Source organism: Phoca vitulina, unplaced genomic scaffold, assembly GCF_004348235.1.
Source record: "Phoca vitulina isolate PV1807 unplaced genomic scaffold, GSC_HSeal_1.0 scaffold15, whole genome shotgun sequence".
Lineage (NCBI taxonomy): Eukaryota > Metazoa > Chordata > Mammalia > Carnivora > Phocidae > Phoca > Phoca vitulina.
Window position 1 is genome coordinate 24,601,891 of NW_022589718.1, and position 20,480 is coordinate 24,622,370.

The 20,480-nt window shown below is 37.1% G+C and overlaps 1 protein-coding gene across 28 annotated transcripts in view; it reads left to right on the forward strand.

Moving 5' to 3' along the window:
• The window catches only part of SORBS2 (sorbin and SH3 domain containing 2), a 347,266-nt gene that overhangs the window by 288,584 nt on the left and 38,202 nt on the right, over positions 1–20,480 (forward strand). For 21 of the 28 annotated variants that reach the window (XM_032413609.1, XM_032413625.1, XM_032413608.1 and 18 more), the window contains 6 exons: positions 757–946; positions 2,905–3,019; positions 10,722–10,805; positions 12,544–12,600; positions 17,070–17,119; positions 19,758–19,942. In XM_032413609.1, coding sequence (XP_032269500.1) covers positions 757–946; positions 2,905–3,019; positions 10,722–10,805; positions 12,544–12,600; positions 17,070–17,119; positions 19,758–19,942 — 681 coding nt within the window. The remainder of the gene's footprint in view (positions 1–756; positions 947–2,904; positions 3,020–10,721; positions 10,806–12,543; positions 12,601–17,069; positions 17,120–19,757; positions 19,943–20,480) is intronic. The other 7 variants (XM_032413611.1, XM_032413623.1, XM_032413614.1 and 4 more) reach the window with 1 other exon arrangement.

Below are 20,480 nucleotides of genomic sequence, written 5' to 3' on the forward strand. Positions count from 1 at the left end.
TCTCTGCTGCCCACTTCCCTCACCCACCCACCCAAACCAATCCTCCAGGGCTCACCCCAGTGCCATGAGTTCCATAATATCCCCTCTGACCAATCTACCATCTTCTAAAATCTTTAATTCTTAATATGCATTTTCCTCATTTGGCCTTTATCATGTTACCAATTATTTTTGATCACAATTCTATCCATGTCTCATTTCCCCAGATACACTACAAGCTTAGAGAGGATTTTTGTGTCCTTAAGCCTTGCTTAAGGCTTATACGCAGCACATATACAACTTGCTCAATATTTTGTTTGATCGCAATTAACATGTCAGTTATCACATGTAAATCAGAGCTTTTAAAGTAATAGAAGATATTTGGAAACGGTTCTGTGAACTATTTTTAACCTTCCTCTGAAAACTTAACTATGTTATTAATTTATATTATCCAGGAGAATAGTTGCCGAGTACCTCTAAATTTATTCCTAATGCCAGTCTGAATTATTACTAATTTCAAAATGATTGTTGAAGATTTACTGTAATCAGTCATTGTGGACAGAATGTATCAATAACAAATCAGTATAGTAATCATGCTGAATAAGTTAATAATATTCATCAATCGATTAAGAAACACTGCCCAATGCATGCGTCATGAATATGCTTACTGATAAACATGTTGGGAAAATTACCGGGTATTTTGTGGGGTATAAATAATTTGATGTGCTTTTAAAATGTTATCTGCTTCTGTTGGTTCTGTTGTGTTGTGTTTCACGATAGGCCTGCACAACTCACCCTACAGCGCTCAGTCACACCCTGCTGCAAAGACCCAGACCTACAGACCCCTCTCCAAAAGCCACTCCGACAATGGCACCGAAGTCTTTAAGGACGCCTCCTCCCCTGTCCCTCCACCACATGTTCCTCCTCCAGTCCCACCACTTCGGCCAAGAGATCGATCTTCAACCGAAAAGTAAGGCACTTTGCCCCAAAGTGGCCTATATTTAGTTTAGGATAAAAGTAAGACCATCTGACATTTAGTAGAAGACTCAGTGCTTACGTTACCGAGATAGGACACGTAGAACTTGAGTCAACGCGTGCGCCATGTTGACCTCTATTGCCATTGTGGCAAGCACAATCTTGATTCATAGTATCATAATCAGCGAAGCTTGAGGTAACAGGAGCACAGTCTTTTTGATCAATAAATGCATGTAAGAAGACAAATAAATAGAAATAACTGACACATACTTCCTTTGACATTGCATGTCAGAGACTCTGCAGTTAATTTTCATTTTCCTCAGATTTGAAATGTTAGGTCTATTAATGATTTACAATTTCCCCTCTGGTACACAACAGTCTCTTTTTGAAAGCAGGCAAGGTTATTCACAAATAATAAATAAGGCATTAGTTAGTGTCTATTTGTGACTCATTTCTACGGGCTTCTCAAGATGATACTAATTTTCATTTCCCCACTGAAATTTTTATAGAAACTATTCACATGAAAATAAAAATTTATAAACACACTTTTACTGCACAATTTTCATTAGGATTATGACTTATAATCCTACTTATAGGTAACCTTTATTGAGAGCTCACTATGAGGCGAGCACTATGCTAAGTACTTTCCCTCTATTATGTCATTTAATTCTGAGAATGACCCAATGAGATATGTTCTATTCTAAACCCATTTTAGAGAGAAGAAACTGTGGTTTAGAGAATGAAAGTAAATAGCTCAGCTCATACAGCTCATATGTCCAAGCCAGGATTCAAACTCAGCTCTGACTAAAGCGATAGCTCATGTGATCCTAGCAATTAATAACAATATAAGAATTATTCAGCATTAATGCTAATTATTAAGCACCCACCTATCATATCCATCCCATAAATATTATATTTACCCCACTGTACCATTAAGAGTAACTGATGATCATAGAGGATACAAGATACCACGAAATAGACACATATCACGTGTGAAGAGATCCTCGCTTTAATCTCCTCATGATAAACTATATGTTTGTAAGTGTGATGCCTTAAATTTGAGAAATAATTGTCTAGACACAAAATGGCATCTCTGCTATTAAAAAAAACCAAAATTAACTCAAATTTAAATGTATTATTTGTCCTATGTTTAGTAGAAATAAATCATTAAGAAATATGATAATGTCTTAAAAATTTCTAGATGGCTTCCATATACGTTGTCTCAAAGGAAGCCTTCTTTCGCCCTCTGGCTACCTAGAAAAGCTTTACTTTCAAAGTCCTTCGTTGACCTCCTTTTGAAGGATATTAGTTCAGGAAAAAGAGCCGCTTCCAAGGTCTCTTATGCAAGAGGATGGCTGTCTGACTCTGGGTTTTCAAGGGTAATATCAAAGGAGGCTCTTCCCTGCCACACAGCTTGCTTCTGTGGATGGCAGCCCAAGTGACACTTTTGTACTTTCCCCAAACTGTGACGCCACTTGCAGGATAAATAAGATCAAGCATGGCGTGCGCATTCCTCCTTGTCACTTTGGATCAAGGATGCCAGGTCACAGAGTGGTAAGCTAAACTCACATAACTCAATGGACCATAACCGCCATTTACTCTAAACACAAATATACACAGCTGTAATTTGTATACCATCCCAAGGGTTTCCCAAGCAGAGCACTGGCTGCATGTATATCCATATGCCCCTTGTGTGAGTTATTGAGCCTTCAGGATCATGTATGGAAAAAAAAATTAGAGGAAAATATAATATGAAGTAGAAGAATGGCTTTCTTTAAATCATTTATGTAAAACAACATATGAATGTGGTGTTTTTTGCAGATTAACTTTTTATCCTGAGATACTTTTTAAAAATCTATACTAAGATTAACTTTGTAAACAGATAGCAAGTGGTTTTCTAGTACTGCTTGAAGCATATAGAATTATTTTTATATAATTGTTGTTTATTTCTAGGCATGACTGGGACCCTCCAGATAGAAAAGTGGACACAAGAAAATTTCGTTCTGAGCCAAGGAGTATTTTTGAATATGAACCTGGGAAGTCATCCATTCTCCAGCATGAAAGACCAGTAAGCACTTGTCACTAAACAGAATGCCAGTTCTCTAGGCTTCTGGGTTCCCAAGCAGACCTGAAGTTTGTATCATTTAGCAATGTTTGTCACAAAGGTAATTTGTGGATTTGGCAGTGTTTAGAAATCAAGTTGATTTTGTATCGTGATTCGTGCATCTTGTCTGAGAATTGAAGATACGCTCTCTAATATATTGTCCCTACCAACTAAATAGGGGACCCATTTGCATTTAACTATAGCTGTGCTTAATCATGGCCCTGAGCTTAACTGTTTAAAAATTCATAAATGCAATACTTAATTACTAGTCTACATTGCTAATGAGAAAAATCATTCATTAGTCTCTCTGATACAAATGGGCCCACACAGTCCCCATCCCTTCCTATATCGTTTGCTTAATATTTCTTTGGATTAAGGGGAAATTTCCCAAATGCCTTTCTTTAAAAAAACAAGTTGTTTTAATTGATTCTTGTTAAATCTCTCTCAGGTTACCAAGCCTCAAGCTTCCTGATTGTCAATCTAATGGATCAAGATTATATTTAACTTGGCAGAATTTTTTTCTAGTTATTTCATATACACAAACAAAAAGATACATAAACTTGCCTCTTCTAAGTGCAATTTAACAAATAGGTTATTCCTTGGCCCTCTCGGTTTTTATTTTCCCAGTCCTCCTTTCTGAGTCCTCTGCTTTCCCTCCTAGATCAGTGCCCTTGGGATCTCTTTGAAACTGTAATTCCTTCGCATCTCTATCAAAACCTGCTTCTAGAGATCCATTTATAATTTACACTCTTCCGTTGTTTTAAAAGAATTTTGGGTGCTGTCAGTGAACAGGAAAAAGACTTTTCTTTGTTCACTCCTTTAAGAGTATCCAAGAAAGCATATTATTATATATAATGCAAGGCCAGCCCTGAACTTTGATTGGAAAACTTTGCCTTACCACACCCAACATTAGTGCCCTTGATTTAGTTTTTGAAACCCTGTATTTATGGTTATGTTCTTAAGAAACATGTTCAAAAACCTTATAATCACATAATTCCTACATAATATTTATGTAAGCCTTCTTTGCCTTTCTTCAAATAACTCCTATCTTTTAGAGTAACAGAATTCACCAGAAAAACTGAAAGAAAAAAAAAAAAGAACACCATTGGTTTGCAGGCTTAGTGCAAACTTAGAACCCGTTCACTAGCTTATACGATTGAATATCATGATACTTTGAAATTTCTAGTCTGAGAATTGAGTGAACCACGATGTTACCATTGCATAAAACTGAAAGTAGCAAACTAATTACTGCAAAATAATGAGCCTTAGATTTAAACGTAAATAACAAAATGATCATTGATGATCTTTCTAACAATTTATAAGTATGTTGTGATTGTACTGAACACTTCAGTAGCTGTGGTCTCAGGAAACAGGATTGATTTTAGGAGCTTCCTCACCAGGATATTTCTGTTATTTACTCATTCAACAACATTTATTGAGCACCAACCATGTGCCAGACATTGTTTTAGGTGCTGGGACACACTAGTGAACAAGGCACAGTCTCTACCCTGAGGAACTTTGAGTCTTTCTTTTGATGAGTATGCAAAGCTGGGCTTGTATTCTAAGAAGAATAGAAAGTTCTGGGAGCATTTGCATAGCTGGAGATTTAGGCATGGATAGGGCTCAGCAGCCACAGGGAAAAAGTGGAAGAAACCAAGAAACTTGGAAGGAAATGAGAATGGATATCTTATGGAGAAGTAGAAAGAACCAACATTTTTATCCCTCCTAAACAATTTTGCAGGGGGACAACGTTGTGCAAACGTATTTGGGCTAGTCATCTGTATCATTTTGGCCAGCCTTTTTTATTCTAGGACCAGGCTATTTTTTCCCTTGTCATCAATCCTGAATTCATTCTCATTGCCTCCCTAAATCAGAGAAAAGACAAAAGGCTAAGTGTGCAGTGATACCGCAGAGACTGGTTATCTACTGCTGTAATTTACATACGATTCAGGAGCATCTTCAACCCACAAGATGGAGAGGATGGAGAGCAGATTGGCTAAATGCAAGTAATGTAACAGCAAGTGAACAAAACTGAAGGATTTCAATGGAATGCGCTCTCCTGTCTTTTTACTCCCAGATGGTTTGTGAGCATTCCTTTGCTCTTTTCCTATTTAGTTTTTGCAAATAATACACAACCTCTCGGTAATTTTCTGTTGCTCTTTTGAATTCCTAGATGACACCATCATCTGCCCAGTCTTCCCAGGTGTCACCCTGGACTCCCCTCTCTCCCAAAGATCTCGAAGTCCTACCCCTGCCGTTCCTCTCTTCTGGCCCACAGTGTTTCCATTGCCTGCATGACAGGGACAGCCACCTAATTAGTGTCCCTAATGCTCCTCAAGTATCCTTAGAGCAAAACCCAAATTTCTTCATGTAATTTCCAAAAAACCTTGGGATCTGGCCCCCACTGACCTCGCCAGCCTCACGTCTCTTCCTGCCCTTCCTGCCAACTCACCATACTCAAGTTGTGCAGACAGCCTTCAACGCCCGCCTTCCTGGACTTGTCACAGGCCCTTCCGCTGCCAGGAAAGCTCTCTCTCCATCGCATTTCACCTGTGGCCTTGTCTCTTTTCCCCCAGGACATCATGGCTGACGCCTCCACCCCCGGGGGGCGGGGGTAAACCTCCCCTGCTGTGTGCCTTTAGCATGAGGCATTTCCTCCTCACACACTGAATTCTAATGGCCTGTTTCCTTGTCTGTGTCCCTCACTGGATGTTAAGCATCTTGAAGGCAGGGACCATGTCGAGCCCACCCATTGTATCCCCAGCACCCAGCACAATGCCTGGCACATGGTAGCTCTTCAGTGAATAGTCATTGAATGAATAAGTGAATGACTGAATATAGGTTTTACCCTTGCAGTTAGTGGGTAAAATTGGTGAGGCTGAATCCCTGTTCTGTGGCTCATCTGTGAAGTCTATACTCTCCTAGCGACGAAAGGCACAGTGGGTCTCCATCACAGCACACACAATAGATATGACACATGGCTTTTATAACTGTGGTTCACTAATTCCCTGATTCCCTGGAGTATACGGTGGGCAGAGGAGGCCGTACTGCTTGAATAAAAGTCCTCCCCCAGACTCTGGCCAAAGGGATCCCTTTCTTCCTTAGGAATCAATGGAATAACTGTTTATGGTTTTAGCAGGAAAGTAAAGGTCAACGCAATTTTTTGAAGCATGTAGATGTTCATTTGACTATAAATTTGAAAACACTGATCAAAGGGGCCTAACATTTGATCTACAAAAGTACTTTGCAATTACCAGGAATTTATCTTTAACGGACTTGAACCACAATGTAGTCCATGAGTACAAACTCTCTGCTGAGATTATATTAATAAAAACTTTACATCCCATCTGGATTGGATATATTTATAGGTGAGCCAAAATTAAATTACATTAAAGTAAATTAAATTAAGCACTTATTCAGGATCCATCTACACATGATAAAATGAAAACAATATGAAGACATTACCTTTCTCTACAATAACTAAGCCAGCACATAATGAATAAAGCAGAAAGAAATAATCTTCGAAAGCATGGTGCAGAGTTGAAATGCAATTTAAACCCGCAGTTAACTTACACTTCCTTATCAGTGAAGATCGTCAAAGCTTAACGTATAAAAATTTGGGGAGTTTCATCTGGTGGTTTGAACCCAGCTGACAATTTGTATATCATTTATCGTGGAACCACAATAAATATAAAACATAGTGGTGAATACCATTAAAGCTTTAAAATCTAATGAGCATAAATTTTAAAGTATTAAGTTATATTGGCACTTCTTTTTGTTTGGAAAAACATATAAAAATTATATACCTGCAATGAGAATATTGAGAATAGTAGAATTTCTGTAACCTCAAAAGCAACTAAATGCTTTGAAATTGTAGAAAACATAAGAACTTTAAAAATGGTTCACCCTTGGTTGCCTTTAAATAAGAATCCTGTCTGATTTATAGTTTTAGATTTTCTTAAACACTTCCTCTTGCACTGATACACATTTGTTTTCAGCACAGATTTGCCGGGTTTTTCAAAATGAGAAGAGAACAAAAAAAGATTAGAAAAATGTGCAACAGTGTATCTGCTTTTTTGTTGTTTTTATGAGCAATTAGAGTAACATATAATCATGCTTCTTCCTAAGTGAGATTCCGAGTGCTCATATTGGTGTCAAACAACTCAAAGGAACTTTCAAGTTACCCACGGACAGTGTTGATTTAGTGAGATTATCAGTGTATATATTGTCTGTTGGCTGACCATGTGTATATGTTATCACTGACTTTTGTGAGGCTTCTGTGTCCCTTAGCAGTGGATCTAAATTGCTACATAATACATACCATTGTTGCATAACTAAAGCAATTCAATAGGTCAACCACAGTGAAAAGAAAATTCTAGCTCTGCCGCTTGCATTTCTTTACCATAAAGGCTATACTCAAATGTATGCCTTTCATTAAGTTCGAAAGTTATAGATAATTACCAATGATCATTGTTTGGGGCATTCTCTCTGCTAATTTCTATTGGCATGGATTCTAGATAGTTGCCCACTGAGACTATAAATTAAATTTTTAATCTATAAAATCATAAGTCATGAAAAACAGTCATTCTGAGCTATGGTGCAGGATGGTAGATATTCTTCCTTTTCCACATTCTAATTTTAGTATGTGTGCTGCCGAAGCGAGCACTCCACATTCTATCACAGAAATATATTTCTATAAATCAGGATTTCGTATATCTGTTTGTTACATAATTTCTTAAAGTGGAAGTCAAAGTGAAGTTGTAACCACTGGTAAATACACTTATTTGTTTAGTAAATTTGCTGCCCTCTGCTGTTTAAAATATTTTTTAAACAAATCTGTTTTCTCTAAGAGAAATTTCTATCTCCCTTTAGCAAAACAAAGTACTATATGTGAAAGCAGAATTATAAAATCAAGAATTGGTAATATTATTAAGTTTATAATATTAAAAACAATGAGATTTGAAAGAACCAAAGATTTGTTTTCTTGTGGAAGAAGTACAGGCCTCTCTACACAGAACAAAAACTACTAGAAAATTCTCTCTAATGTCAGGGAACCTGCATGGCTCAGTCGGTTAAGGGGCTGCCTTTGACTCAGGTCATAATCTCAGGGTCCTGGGATCGAGTCCCACGTCGGCAGGGAGTCTGCTTCCTCTGCCCCTCCCCCAGGCTCGTGCTCTCTTTCTCTCTCTCAAATAAATAAATAAAAATCTTAAAAAAAAAAAAAAAATTAAGAAAGAAAAGAAAATTCTCTCTAATGTCAATTACCCTAAAAATCAGCTCCAGTAGAACTATTCCATAAAATATTCATATCCTGCAGCCAATATCTAAATGATAACTGGAGAAAAACAGCATTTTGGTTAAGATCAAAATCTCAATTAGTACTTTTGTACTATTGAATCAATTGTAAATTGAATCAAGTTTTTTTCAACATTTGCCATAGTAATTACAGGATGTTCTCCACAACATTATAATAGTAAAGGAAAATAATATTTTAAAAGAAGGAAAAGAACAATCTCAATACCAGAACGCCATTGCGGGTTGTTTTTTGTTTTGTTTTGTTTTGTTTTTGTATATGTGTGTGTTTTCCTCCTGTGCTCATCCACACACAGGCTTTGGGATATCATTGTAAATATTGTACAAACACATGATCATATTCAGCTTGTATCACTCACCATTCCACCATAAACATCCCCCAGAGTTACTACACGGTCTTTATCATTATGATCACCACATATTTTGGATAACTTAGGCCCTTTCACTATTTTGTTATGATGCCTCAAGTTTTCCTGTCACTGTTTGTAGCTACACCATTATAATCTCCTATTAGAAAATATTGAAATAAAATGCTCATCTCTAAAAATACTCTGGATATAATTGATTATTGCACAGAGACTGTATACTATTAACAAGATGATTGGGAATTCAAAAAAGCAATAAAACACCTGGACAAGCTAATGTCAAAATAGTGACTTTTGTTTGAATATGGACTACTATCTCAGAACACTCAATATTACAAAGAATATGTCCTCTCCTGGCCAGGGTGAATGGCTTTTAGGGAACTGGGGTGTTTTTTTTTTTTTTTTCCTGACTTAAAATATTAGTCCAACTGCACCATGTTTAATTAGTGTCATGAAATAATTGTCAAAGAAGTAATAACCCATATGTAGTACGTGAAGCATCTTCATTTAATATTAAGTCAATGGCCTGAATCAGTCTGATCAGGCATGTAATTATGTAAAAGCATTCAGGATATTGTTGGATGAAGTAAATGCTCCATGTCTGGTTTTTCCATTACTAAAGCAATTGTATGTATTTTCTCAAGCTGTTTATATTAACACCCCTAGTTTTCCTATCTTAAATACAATATTCAGAAACCACCGGAGGGGAGCAAGTCAACTACAAAAATTGGCTTTTTCTCTGAATTACAGTGTCAACCAAACCAGAGTGGGATTCTCTTACTCACCCTCTCCCCACCCTTAGCCAGCTACAGTAGTGTGAAAACCCAACCCCCTCCAAATCCATTCCTCCAGCTGAAGGTAGACAGGTAGAAGGTGATTCTTGGGTGGTAGCTCATAAAATGTGATCATTCCTCACTTTCTGGGAGGCTCCTCGTCTTCACATCTTTTCAGGGGTCCAGACCATTCCTAAGTTATCTGGGTCTCCCCAGGGACACCTTACTTTTCTGAAACGTTTCCTCCTGATAACTGGTGTCCTCTTCGATCCATCAAGAACCTCCATCTAATGAATCAGTGTTTCCTTCACCCCTCTTTCTTACAGCCCCCTCTCCCAACAACTCCGACACCTGTTCCAAGGGAACCTGGCCGGAAGCCTCTTTCTGTTTCACCATACGGAGAAGTAACTGGTAGCCCCTCCCCTCCGCCCAGGACTGGCCTCCCCATACCAAGCCCGTGCACCCCGGCTCTTTCCCCCACCTGGGTGAGCTCCTTCCTTCATTACCTTTGCTAATGCCCTTCGGGAGAACTCAGGGGTAGCCCTTGCTCTCCAGCAGCTAAGGGGACAATCAGAGCCTAGCTACTCACCACCACCCCCACCTTGCTGCCCCTTTCTTTCTCAACTAGACCCCAGGTTCTTTACGCCAGTCGACCCCTAACAGCCTCCCAGCACCTCTCACTCCTCCCCCCCCCACCTCTCTTCCCACCTTTTCCCTCCCCCTCTCCGCCAGGCTCTCCATATATCTGCACCCAAGCCAAGTGTCTGCAGAGCAGCCTTACATGCTGGGATCAATGAGGGCAGGGGCGGTGGAGTGACTCACCCAGATGAGCTACTTGGTGACTAAGTTGAGTCTATTTTAACTTTAATCGGCTAACGTTAGCCTATTTCTGGTGTGCTATCCATGCTCCTTCTGGCCGTCACAGAGTTTTTCATAGTTTCTGCATCAAAGCTAAGGAGCAAACTCAAAAGAGAAGACAGAGGTGGAACAGAGGAAGTGACTAGGGGCCTAGGTGATGCCATCGAAACTCATCTTCATATCCTAATTTTACACATTTTACTTTACATCCTTTGTTCTGTCCTGCTGAGATTTGTTGGATGAGAGTTGGTGCATGTTTGCGTGCGAATGCGCGTGCGTGTTTTTCATACCACACGGCATTTCCCTCACTCAGCTCAGTGTGCCTTTTCCTTCCCTTTTCCTTCACATCTGCTCCAGACTGATCGCATAAATCCAGATGACATAGATTTAGAAAATGAGCCCTGGTATAAATTCTTTTCAGAACTGGAGTTTGGACGCCCGGTAAGTGAGGCTAGACTATTAATATAAGAAAATTAGGGGAATGTTGTTTGATTGATGAAACATACCATTATCAGAAGAGATAGGTGTCATTTACAGAACAAAAGCCAAATGTATGCTATTTAGACAAATTGGGGATGGCTGAGCCCACATCCACTTCTGTACCAAATGGTTAAACCTGCTCAGACACTTCCTATGTACTTTTTCTCTACCATGCATCATGCATTAGGATGATTATATCTAAATGCAAAATGCTGAGATAGTTTCTGTCCTAGAATATTCAGGCAATTGTTAGAGGTTTATAGAAGATTTATAGTTGTTTACAGTCCATTTTGGTCTAGTTCAATCAGAAGAAGTATCGTGACATTTATAATAATAATTACTGTTATTGTAGCTCCCATTTGCTGAAGAACTACCAAGCACTGGCGAGTGCTGGGTTCTGAACTCATCATCTCAGTGAGTTCTCTGGAGGCCCCTCCAATAAGAAGAAACCCGAGACCAGAGAGGTTAAGTAAGTGGATAGTAAGAGGATAGTAAGTGGTAGAGTCGGAAGCTAAACCCAGGCCTATTGAACACACCAAAAATCTCTGGGCAATTCCCACAATAGTATGCTGTCAGTATACTCCCACAATAAAATACCTCATTTACTCTTAGGGATATAAGGAAAGAGAAAAATAAAGAAATCCTGTGGGCCTAGATTTCTAGTTTTATGCTAGTGAAACATCTTGTCCCCAAACCCCCACCAACGGTGGGCCTCACGAGAATTGCCTAGTCTGTTCGGGATAAAGAGTCAACTCAAGCCCTAAATAACAATTTCCTTTACTAGAAGTTTCACTGGGGAACTCTATCTACTGATAGCTATACATTTGATATGTGTCAATTACATACTTTTTATACTCTTACTGATATTTCTGAATTTTAAATTCTTAAAGAACAGAACAATTCCACTGGACAGAGCTTTACTAAAGATCAGAGAGTGTAATCTTTCTTTTACCATATCAGATACTGATTTATATACTCATAAACTGACCATATATTAGATATTGGGTGGTTATAGTTGTCCCTGTCGTCCATTGAAATGCCAAGGACACTTGGTTAGATTCCTTATCTTATTGAGCTGGATCAAAAGTGACTGTAAATAAATATAAACCAAAGAATTTTTCCTAGAATTTATATCCCTAATAGGAAAAGTGTTTTTCTCTCATTTTTTTTCCTAATTTGTATCCAACTATTCACATAAATGCATTTTATTTTAGAAAAAAAAATCCTCTAGCTTTATTTTATATGTATTGTTATTAGTGATTACATGGTTTGTAGGGACTAAACCAATTTCTGTTCTGAGCCTAAATTACCAACATTTTTTATAATCATTTTCAGCCCCACATGGAAACTCACCTGCATGCTATCCACTACTCCTTTAATGTTTCTTTAATATACCTTGCATTCCTTTGTGGCGAGAGACTATGAGTGCTCATTTTGATTCTGATGAAATGAGTTTATAAATATACTAATCCCATCACTAGTAATTTTGCCCAGTGCTTGAGAATATTTATGAACATTGCACTCTTCCTCCTAGGCCACCCCCATTTGGCTCCATTCATGCACTCTTTTTGTGTGTCTGATGCTATCAGCACTCAATTTCTAACTGTTGTCACCTTTTCCACATGTCCATTCCTTGCTGCCATTGACTCTCCTCCATTCCATCTCTACACTTCTGCTTATGTGGTGCATCTACACCCAGCCTCCTAAAAAGGCTCTGGACTATGTTCAAGATCATTCTTCTGGTGTTTCCAATGAGGTAAAAACAAATTATTCTCTTTTTCAGATTCCTCTCTTAGGAGCTGTTACTGTGATTCTGAACGATCCGTGTTTTAACAATTCACCATAGAGTCTAAGCTATTTTGGAAAATCTCTCTTTGCATCACTGTGTTGTATCCAGCATCATTGCTTAGACATTAATTATTCCAAAGTTGTTGTTGGCTCTTTCTAAAATGTAGGTGAAGAATCATTCCGGCCATAACTTTCCACTGAACTATTCAACACAGTCCTGGTATCCAGGAGTGTGACAATTACAAAATCAAAAGTAGCACTCTCAGTGCATGTATCAACCGTCTGTTTTGATTAGACTCTGTCAAATACCATGCAGAGCCATTTTATCATCATGCTTGGAGGTGCAGAATGACAGGTTCTTAATTACATGTTTATGGCCCACATATTCTTAAAATTTACGTAAGTCTTTCATTTTCCTAAATACAATTTGTGGATTTGAGCATCAGATAAAATGAAGAATAGAGCTGACAAACAACGGGCACACAGGTCACAATTCCCCAGTTCCACATCCTTGACAGGCATTACTAATCCTTCTCAATGCTGTAATCCAGGCAGCCAGTGTAATAGATTATAACTGGCATATGAGATGAAATGCATTTGCTGTCTCTGTTTTAGAAGGCTCATGACAATCTGCTAGGTAAAAAAATGTATGCCGGGCAATGTCAAATTTTATTTGATTTAGGCAAAGAGAGCATGAAAGAGGAAGAAACAATCCAGAGTCAAAGCTTTTTATCCTGGTTTCTGCAAAGAAAAAAATGAAATTATTCTGGAAAGCAGATTTAAGACTTACTGGTTGACATAAGCAAAAGTGACAGTTTTGCTAAACATCAGCCTCGCCTGTGGTAATTCTTAGAAGCAGCTAGAATGGGAGCAGAGTACGTAAACTGGTTTTACACGGTAGTTTCTCTGTGGTCCTAAGTATATACAAAAACACTTAATAAATAACTTATCCTCATCAAAAAGTCTTAACTGGGTTAAATATGTGCAACTAGAAAATAAAACCAGTGAGCCACCGATGCCTCAGAAAGTCCCCCTGACACACGGGGGTGACGACTGTGGAAGAGTCTCAACAGGAAATCTCCAACTCCCCGAAGCTTCCCTTTGCAATTCTGAATTACGCATCAGAGTGCATGTTCACACCAGAGAAGTAATCAAAATATTTACATATTCAATAAAAAGCAAAATAGAGTAATCAAGAACATTCTAGATTAATGAATGCAGTCATTTCTACAGGGTTATGTTTTGTAGACAGGCATAGGACCTAAAGACAAATACAACAAGCAATTCTATTCTCTATGTTATGTTACCTTCACATCTGAAGAAAGGGTATCATTTCAACATACGAAGGGCCCAAGAATTTACTTTGGAATTCAGTTTGGTCAGATATATTTCTGATTTTTTGGTCAGATAGTTCTAGGATGTTTTGAAGGTGGTTCTTTGAGAACTGAGAGAAAATTTAAAGATCACTAATTTTTAAGTCAAGAAAAGTAGAGCCCAACGATTTTTTAAAACTATGTCCAAAATTACAAGGTCAGATGGTGGCAAGTTAAAAATTAAGCAGATCTAGAAGCCTTCACTTCCATGCCATTCCCTTTATACCACACTTCTTAGCACGTTCAAGAGATGTATTTGGAATTCAAATCTTTTAGAAACAAGTTATTTACTTAATACTATTCCTTGTTAACTATTTTTGTGAAATAAGTTCCTATAATTAACATTACACAATAACTCTTGAGCTAAAGATAGTAGAAACTTAACTCTTTGCATTCTACATGTGATGGTATTGGCAAAAAAAAAAAAGTAACATAAAAAAGCACTTTGCTGGTGGTTAAACTAATTTGCCATTATCTATTTGGAATTGAGAAGGAATATTGTATGATTCTGTAGCATATTAATTTCACATAATGGTGTTTCAGAGTGTAAAAAAATATTCTGATAAGGGACTGGATTCTATCTTCAGTACCCTTATGTAAAACATTTCTGGTAAAATTTGTAATTGATTGCACATTACCTTAGCTACCATTTATCAAATGCCTAGCATATGCCATGAATAACATACTTTCTAATCCATAAAACTGAGAAACTGGCATTAATGAAGAACAATTAAAGACTTTTAAGCAAAGTTTAATCATATGATCACTTAGCAGAAAGAGTGATTCAGTGTCCATACTTTATTAAAATGAACTTCATTTAGGTATGTTAAAATATGGTAATACATAAACTGAGTAGATCATAATAGGTAAAATAGGTTACCTCTTTTCTAGAGACAATTTCCATTTCAGAATGAGTTTCATTCATGTGATTATCATAAAGTTTCTCTCTTAGTCATCTATCTAGACCTTTTACTGTTTCCTTATAATTTAATATTGAACTTTTTCCTTTGACAATATATAAAATCACAAAATTGGTTTCAGTTTATTTTGGATTGTGGAAACCAGCACAAGGAGGAATCATTGTAGTTCCTTTGCCTAAATCTAAAACACAATTAATTTATCAGTGGAGAGCCTTCACTTCTTATGCTATGTTTCATCTCACATTACAATTTTGTTTAGGCTCATTCCAAGCTTGCAATTTGAAATTTCTAATCACTTTAGGGTGATTACTCTTAGGATGTTCCTCAATTGACACTTTTTGATAATCAGCTATGGTTTGTGGTTGGGTGTCCCATTAATGCTGTGATCCACACACACAGCAATGCTCTGAGGCTATTTGGTGATGCTTTTCTGAAAACATAGAGAATTGATATTTCTACATCAGAATATAATTATCTGGTTTTATTTGTTTACTGGTTTGCTTTCCTTCTTATTTAGTATTTATTTTTTTTTACCTTTCCAGTGTCCGATTCAGAGTTCAGCAAGCTAAGTAATCATGTAAATTTATCAGATTAGTGGACCAAATTTTTTCTTCTAATTTCATATTTGTTGAGAACCTAGGAATCTAAATATTTTCTAGGAATTACAAATATTAGAATATGCTTTTTCTGTCTAAAAGGAGGGAGGATATTCTGTAGCAGAAAGGTGCTTTTGTTTGCTTCTGGGCAAGATTCCATTCTCACTCAGTAAGATGGAATTAAATGAAAATATTAATTAACAGAACCAATTTTAGAGTTATGCATAAGAGGGCTTCTCAGACTAATCTACATAAAGAATCTACATAAATAATACTAATATTTTAACTGGTTAATTGGTGCTTATTTATAAGTAGAAAATAAAGTAGAAAATAAAAACTAAGTAGGTTTTTAATACTCTGGTAAAATATTTCTATGTGATAGGAACTTAAGATAAAATCTGTCAAATCCTGCCCTTTTTTTTGGCTGATATTTTTAAACTTTCATATGGAAGGACATTTTTAAACTAGAATTTCAGTTCCTCATCAGTTTGTGATAACTAACTCATCATCAAATATGCCCCAAACCAAGACTATGTATATATATTATTATACATATATACTTGTATATACATTTCCCTGTACATTCTAGACATCACACCGCAACTACTTTTGCTTATCTTGCAGTGTCATTTCAAATACTCAAGAGCTCAATACAGATCCTCTCTTGCCTTAAATATTTCAGCATTTATTCCAGAAGATGGTCGTAGGCAGTGAAAAAGTCATATCTAATATTTTTGCCTAATATCTGTTTAATTGTGCTGCTCAGAATGAAGGAGTATGAAAATGGTGTGTACAATAGACATTTGGAATTATGTATCAATTTGTATTTTCTATATTTCTTTATTCCTACAACCATGGACAACTGAGAGTTTATTTTCTCATGAAAATGTTAAAAATCCACTTTTTTTAAAAAAAGTTACATTTTGGTTCATTAATCATTTATTTTATACCAACCCTGAACTTAACTATTTTGAAAGATGCCAGTCTGCACCTGATTTAAGTACCAGGCAGTTCAGTTTAATTTCAAAACAAATTCTGTGGTATTATTAAATGCCATGTCTGTGTTGACAGAGGAAAGATGTCTCAAGTTCTGCTTAAATGTTATATTTTAAAGAGAACACCTGGCAACATAACAAAAAAAATTATAAAGAAGGTTTATGTTGTATAAAGGCTGAATGATGATTACAAGTATTTTTTTAAACATCAAACCATTACTTTATGCAGAAAATTTCTGTTTACAGTCTATTTCCTACGTGAAGAAGTGGTTAACGACTTTTCTTTTCTCCCCCAGATAGTGTTTGGGCTGTGGATAATTTGAGTTAGACAGAGAAATACAGTGTGGTATACCAAAAGAGAAGGTAGATAGGAAAAAAGTAGAAATCAGGTTACATGTTTTCTCTTTGAAAGACATTTTGTGATCAAAATAAATGGTATTTTTCATCTCAGTTTTTATAATATTCTTTTTAGGATACCTAATTTAATGTCCACGGACAAATGAAATTTTGCCCTGGTAAAAATTTTCATGGAACTATTTTTCTATCTTAACAGGCCTCCTTGTATCAATCCTCTATAGACAGAAGCCTGGAAAGACCCACTAGGTAAGAACGTCATTACATCATACAACCAGAATATTCTAGACCAGTGGTTTCTTTTTCAATAGGAATACTACTCAGTGAAATAATAACAAGGATTATGTTATCACTCACTATTATTTGGAGCACCATACTTTATGAAGTTGTTTTATTTTGTTTTTGTATCATTTCATATGATCATATTCAAAAACTCATAAAAATTAAGTGAAATAATTCTGGATCCCTTTACCAAAAAATTCTTCCCTTCCCTGTCTCCTCTAAACCCAGCTTTCTTTTCTTTAAATGAGAATTATAAAATCTAATTTTCAATATTATTAGCTGATATTTATAATAGTATATTTGAAAAAAATGTATAAATTACTAGAAAATTTCTAAATTATGTTCAATACCTATTTATTCATTATATGCTCACCACACAAATCAGAAACATTGTTACTACCAATAAATGGGGGCTTACTATATACCAGACATTCTAAGTACATGATACTGTATTCAGACCCAGACATAGTCGATCCTTAAGACACCACAATGAGTTAAGTACTATCTTCCCCATTTTATCTCTGAACAAACTAAACTTAGGCCGCATAACTTACCAAGTTCACACAGTTGGCAAGGAGCAGAGATAAACTAGAATCGAACCAGAATAACCTGGAACCACTAGTCCTAACTGTTCTAGGCGTCTGCCAAGGTAAGTTCAGTTCCTGGGCTTTAAATATCACACTTACTTTATAGCGTTGCAGAAATTCAGACACAGTTCAATAGCTATAGTGAATAACACAAACTCTCAGCCACATTGTACCATCAACAACAAATAATGATATAACATTAATTTGCCCTTCTATAGATTTCTATCAATGTAAGTCAAAAACTTTGTAAATCGGGTCCTTTGTAAATTGGGTTCATGCGTGCCATCCAATGACATCAGTGTCACTAAGAAAAAAGCTCCTCCAAGTCCTCCTTTTATATCTTTTACATCTATATATGCTCCTAAAATGTTTGAACTTTAGAGTTCTAATCTGACCTGAAGACTGCCAGAAAGACATACAGACCCTCACATGACAGGATAGGGAGAGCAGAAACAGGTCTAGAAGAAGACGGGCATCCTCTCTAGAAGAACGCAGACAAATTCTGAGGTCTGGCCCCATCTCTATACTTGCAAAGTGTGTGTTCCGTTCACTCATTTATGAAATAGGGATAACTGAGCGTCCCTCACAGGTTTGCTGTGCGGGCTACACCAGACAATAATGTCAGCAAAGCAAACAGCGTATTGCTGGCTCACGGGACCTGCCGGTGCTCTGACTGCCATTGTTGATGTAATTTTATGTAATGATTTGACAGGTGGCATGCTGGGTGCTGTATATCTCCCATTCCCTGGTGTTTGGCTTCAATGATACTGTATTCAGAACCAGACCGTGATAAAAACTTCCTGCCATGACAGACTGCCGACACCATTTCATACAACTGGGTGAAAGTTCCCTTTAATATTTTGCTTGCTGGCCAGATTATTAGTCATTCATTATTTAAATAGGAAAACATTAGGGGCACCTGGGTGGCTCAGTCGGTTAAGAGTCTGCCTTCAGCTCAGGTCATGATCCCGGGGTCCTGGGATCGAGCCCTGCATCGGGCTCCCTGCTCAGCGGGGAGTCTTCTTCTCCCTTTCCCTCTGCCCCTTCCCCCGTTTGTGCTTTCTCTCTCGATCATTCTCTCTCAAATAAATAAATAAAATCTTTTTTTAAAAAAATAAAATAAAATAAATAGGAAACTGTTGGAATTCCAGTATAAGGGTTTTCAAGCTAAGAGTAGTAGGAAAAGCCATAGGGAAACCTTGAGATAAGAGAAATTTGTCTCACCAGCTGTCTTCCTTTTTGGAGTCTTTTCCTCCCCTGTGGCTTGCCTTCTCTGGATAGAGTCATGTTGCTGGAACTCTTCTTTAGAGAGAAAAGATATGTGACACAAATCACAACACTGAATTGTCAGTCACAACATATTACACTAAAAGAATTTTTACTTTAGAACATTATTATAAACTTATATCCACACACATAAGAAAACGGCACATGGATGTTTATAGCAGCTTTATTCATAACTGCCAAAACTTGAAGCGACCAGAATGTCCTTCAATAGGGGAACTGAGAAACAAACTGGTGCATCCACATGATGGAACAGTACTCAGCAATAAAAAGAAATGAGCTATCATGACACCAAAAGGCACAGAGAAATCTTAAAATCAGGATATTCAGCAGAAAACAACCTTAATAAAAACTATGGACTTTAATTACATTTAATAATAATGAATCAAGATGTTCATCAACTGTCACAAATGTATCACAGTAACAAGATGTCACAGTAGGGGAAACTGTGTGCGTAAGGAAAGGGAGCATAGGAGAACTCTCTGTACTTTCCAATCAATTTTTCTGTAAACCTAAAACTTCTCTAAAAAAAAAAATTACAGTCTATGAATTTTTTAAAGAGATGATTATAAAGAAATAGTGTTTAATAGCAAGGAATGAATTCTTAACACTGCAGTTTGGGGGAAGGGAGGGAAGAGTGGTCGTGCTGTCCCCAGCACCTTCCATCAGTCATTCTGAGTCACGGGTGAACCTCCTCCAACACCAGCCTAACGGACGCTGATCCCTTCTTTTAGTTCTGCGAGCATGGCCAGTGACTTTAGGAAAAGGAGGAAGAGCGAGCCTGCGGTGGGGCAGCCCAGGGGCTTGGATCCAAGTGCGAGCAGGACTAGCCCAGGGCGAGCGGACCTCCCAGGATCAAGTGGCACCCTGACAAAATCTTTCATCAGTTCTTCTCCTTCTTCCCCCTCAAGAGCAAAAGGTGAGCGATAATAGATTGACATGCAAGCAATTTATGAGCTTAATTTTAAACTAGGGTACCATGTGAGAGCTGGTCCAGGATAACCATCCAGAGAGAGCTAGCATTTAAATACAGTGTCTTGAATACAATATAGTTTCAGAACTATAATTTATCTTTTTTACACACACTAGGTCGGGTTGGTGAGCCATTTGAGTGGCTCGATGGACTCTATCATTTAGCATATTCATGCTTTTTTCCTCCAAATATATCATTTGTGGGTTTTTCTTGAACAAATTCAAAGTATCTAACTTACTGTCAGGCTATTAAAAGATTACATTTATGAATATTTGCATATTGTCAAAAATGTTCTAATGTTACTACACCTAGCAAAGTTAATCACATTTATAGAATAAGAATTAGAAGTAGCAACAAAGAACATTATTGCCTAAAACACTTTGATTTGGGTTTTTTTTTTTTAATTATTTAGTTCTAGATAAAAATGTGTCTGACCTACTGAAGTTATTTCTTTAGTCATCTGTTCTATATTTTGGTGAACATT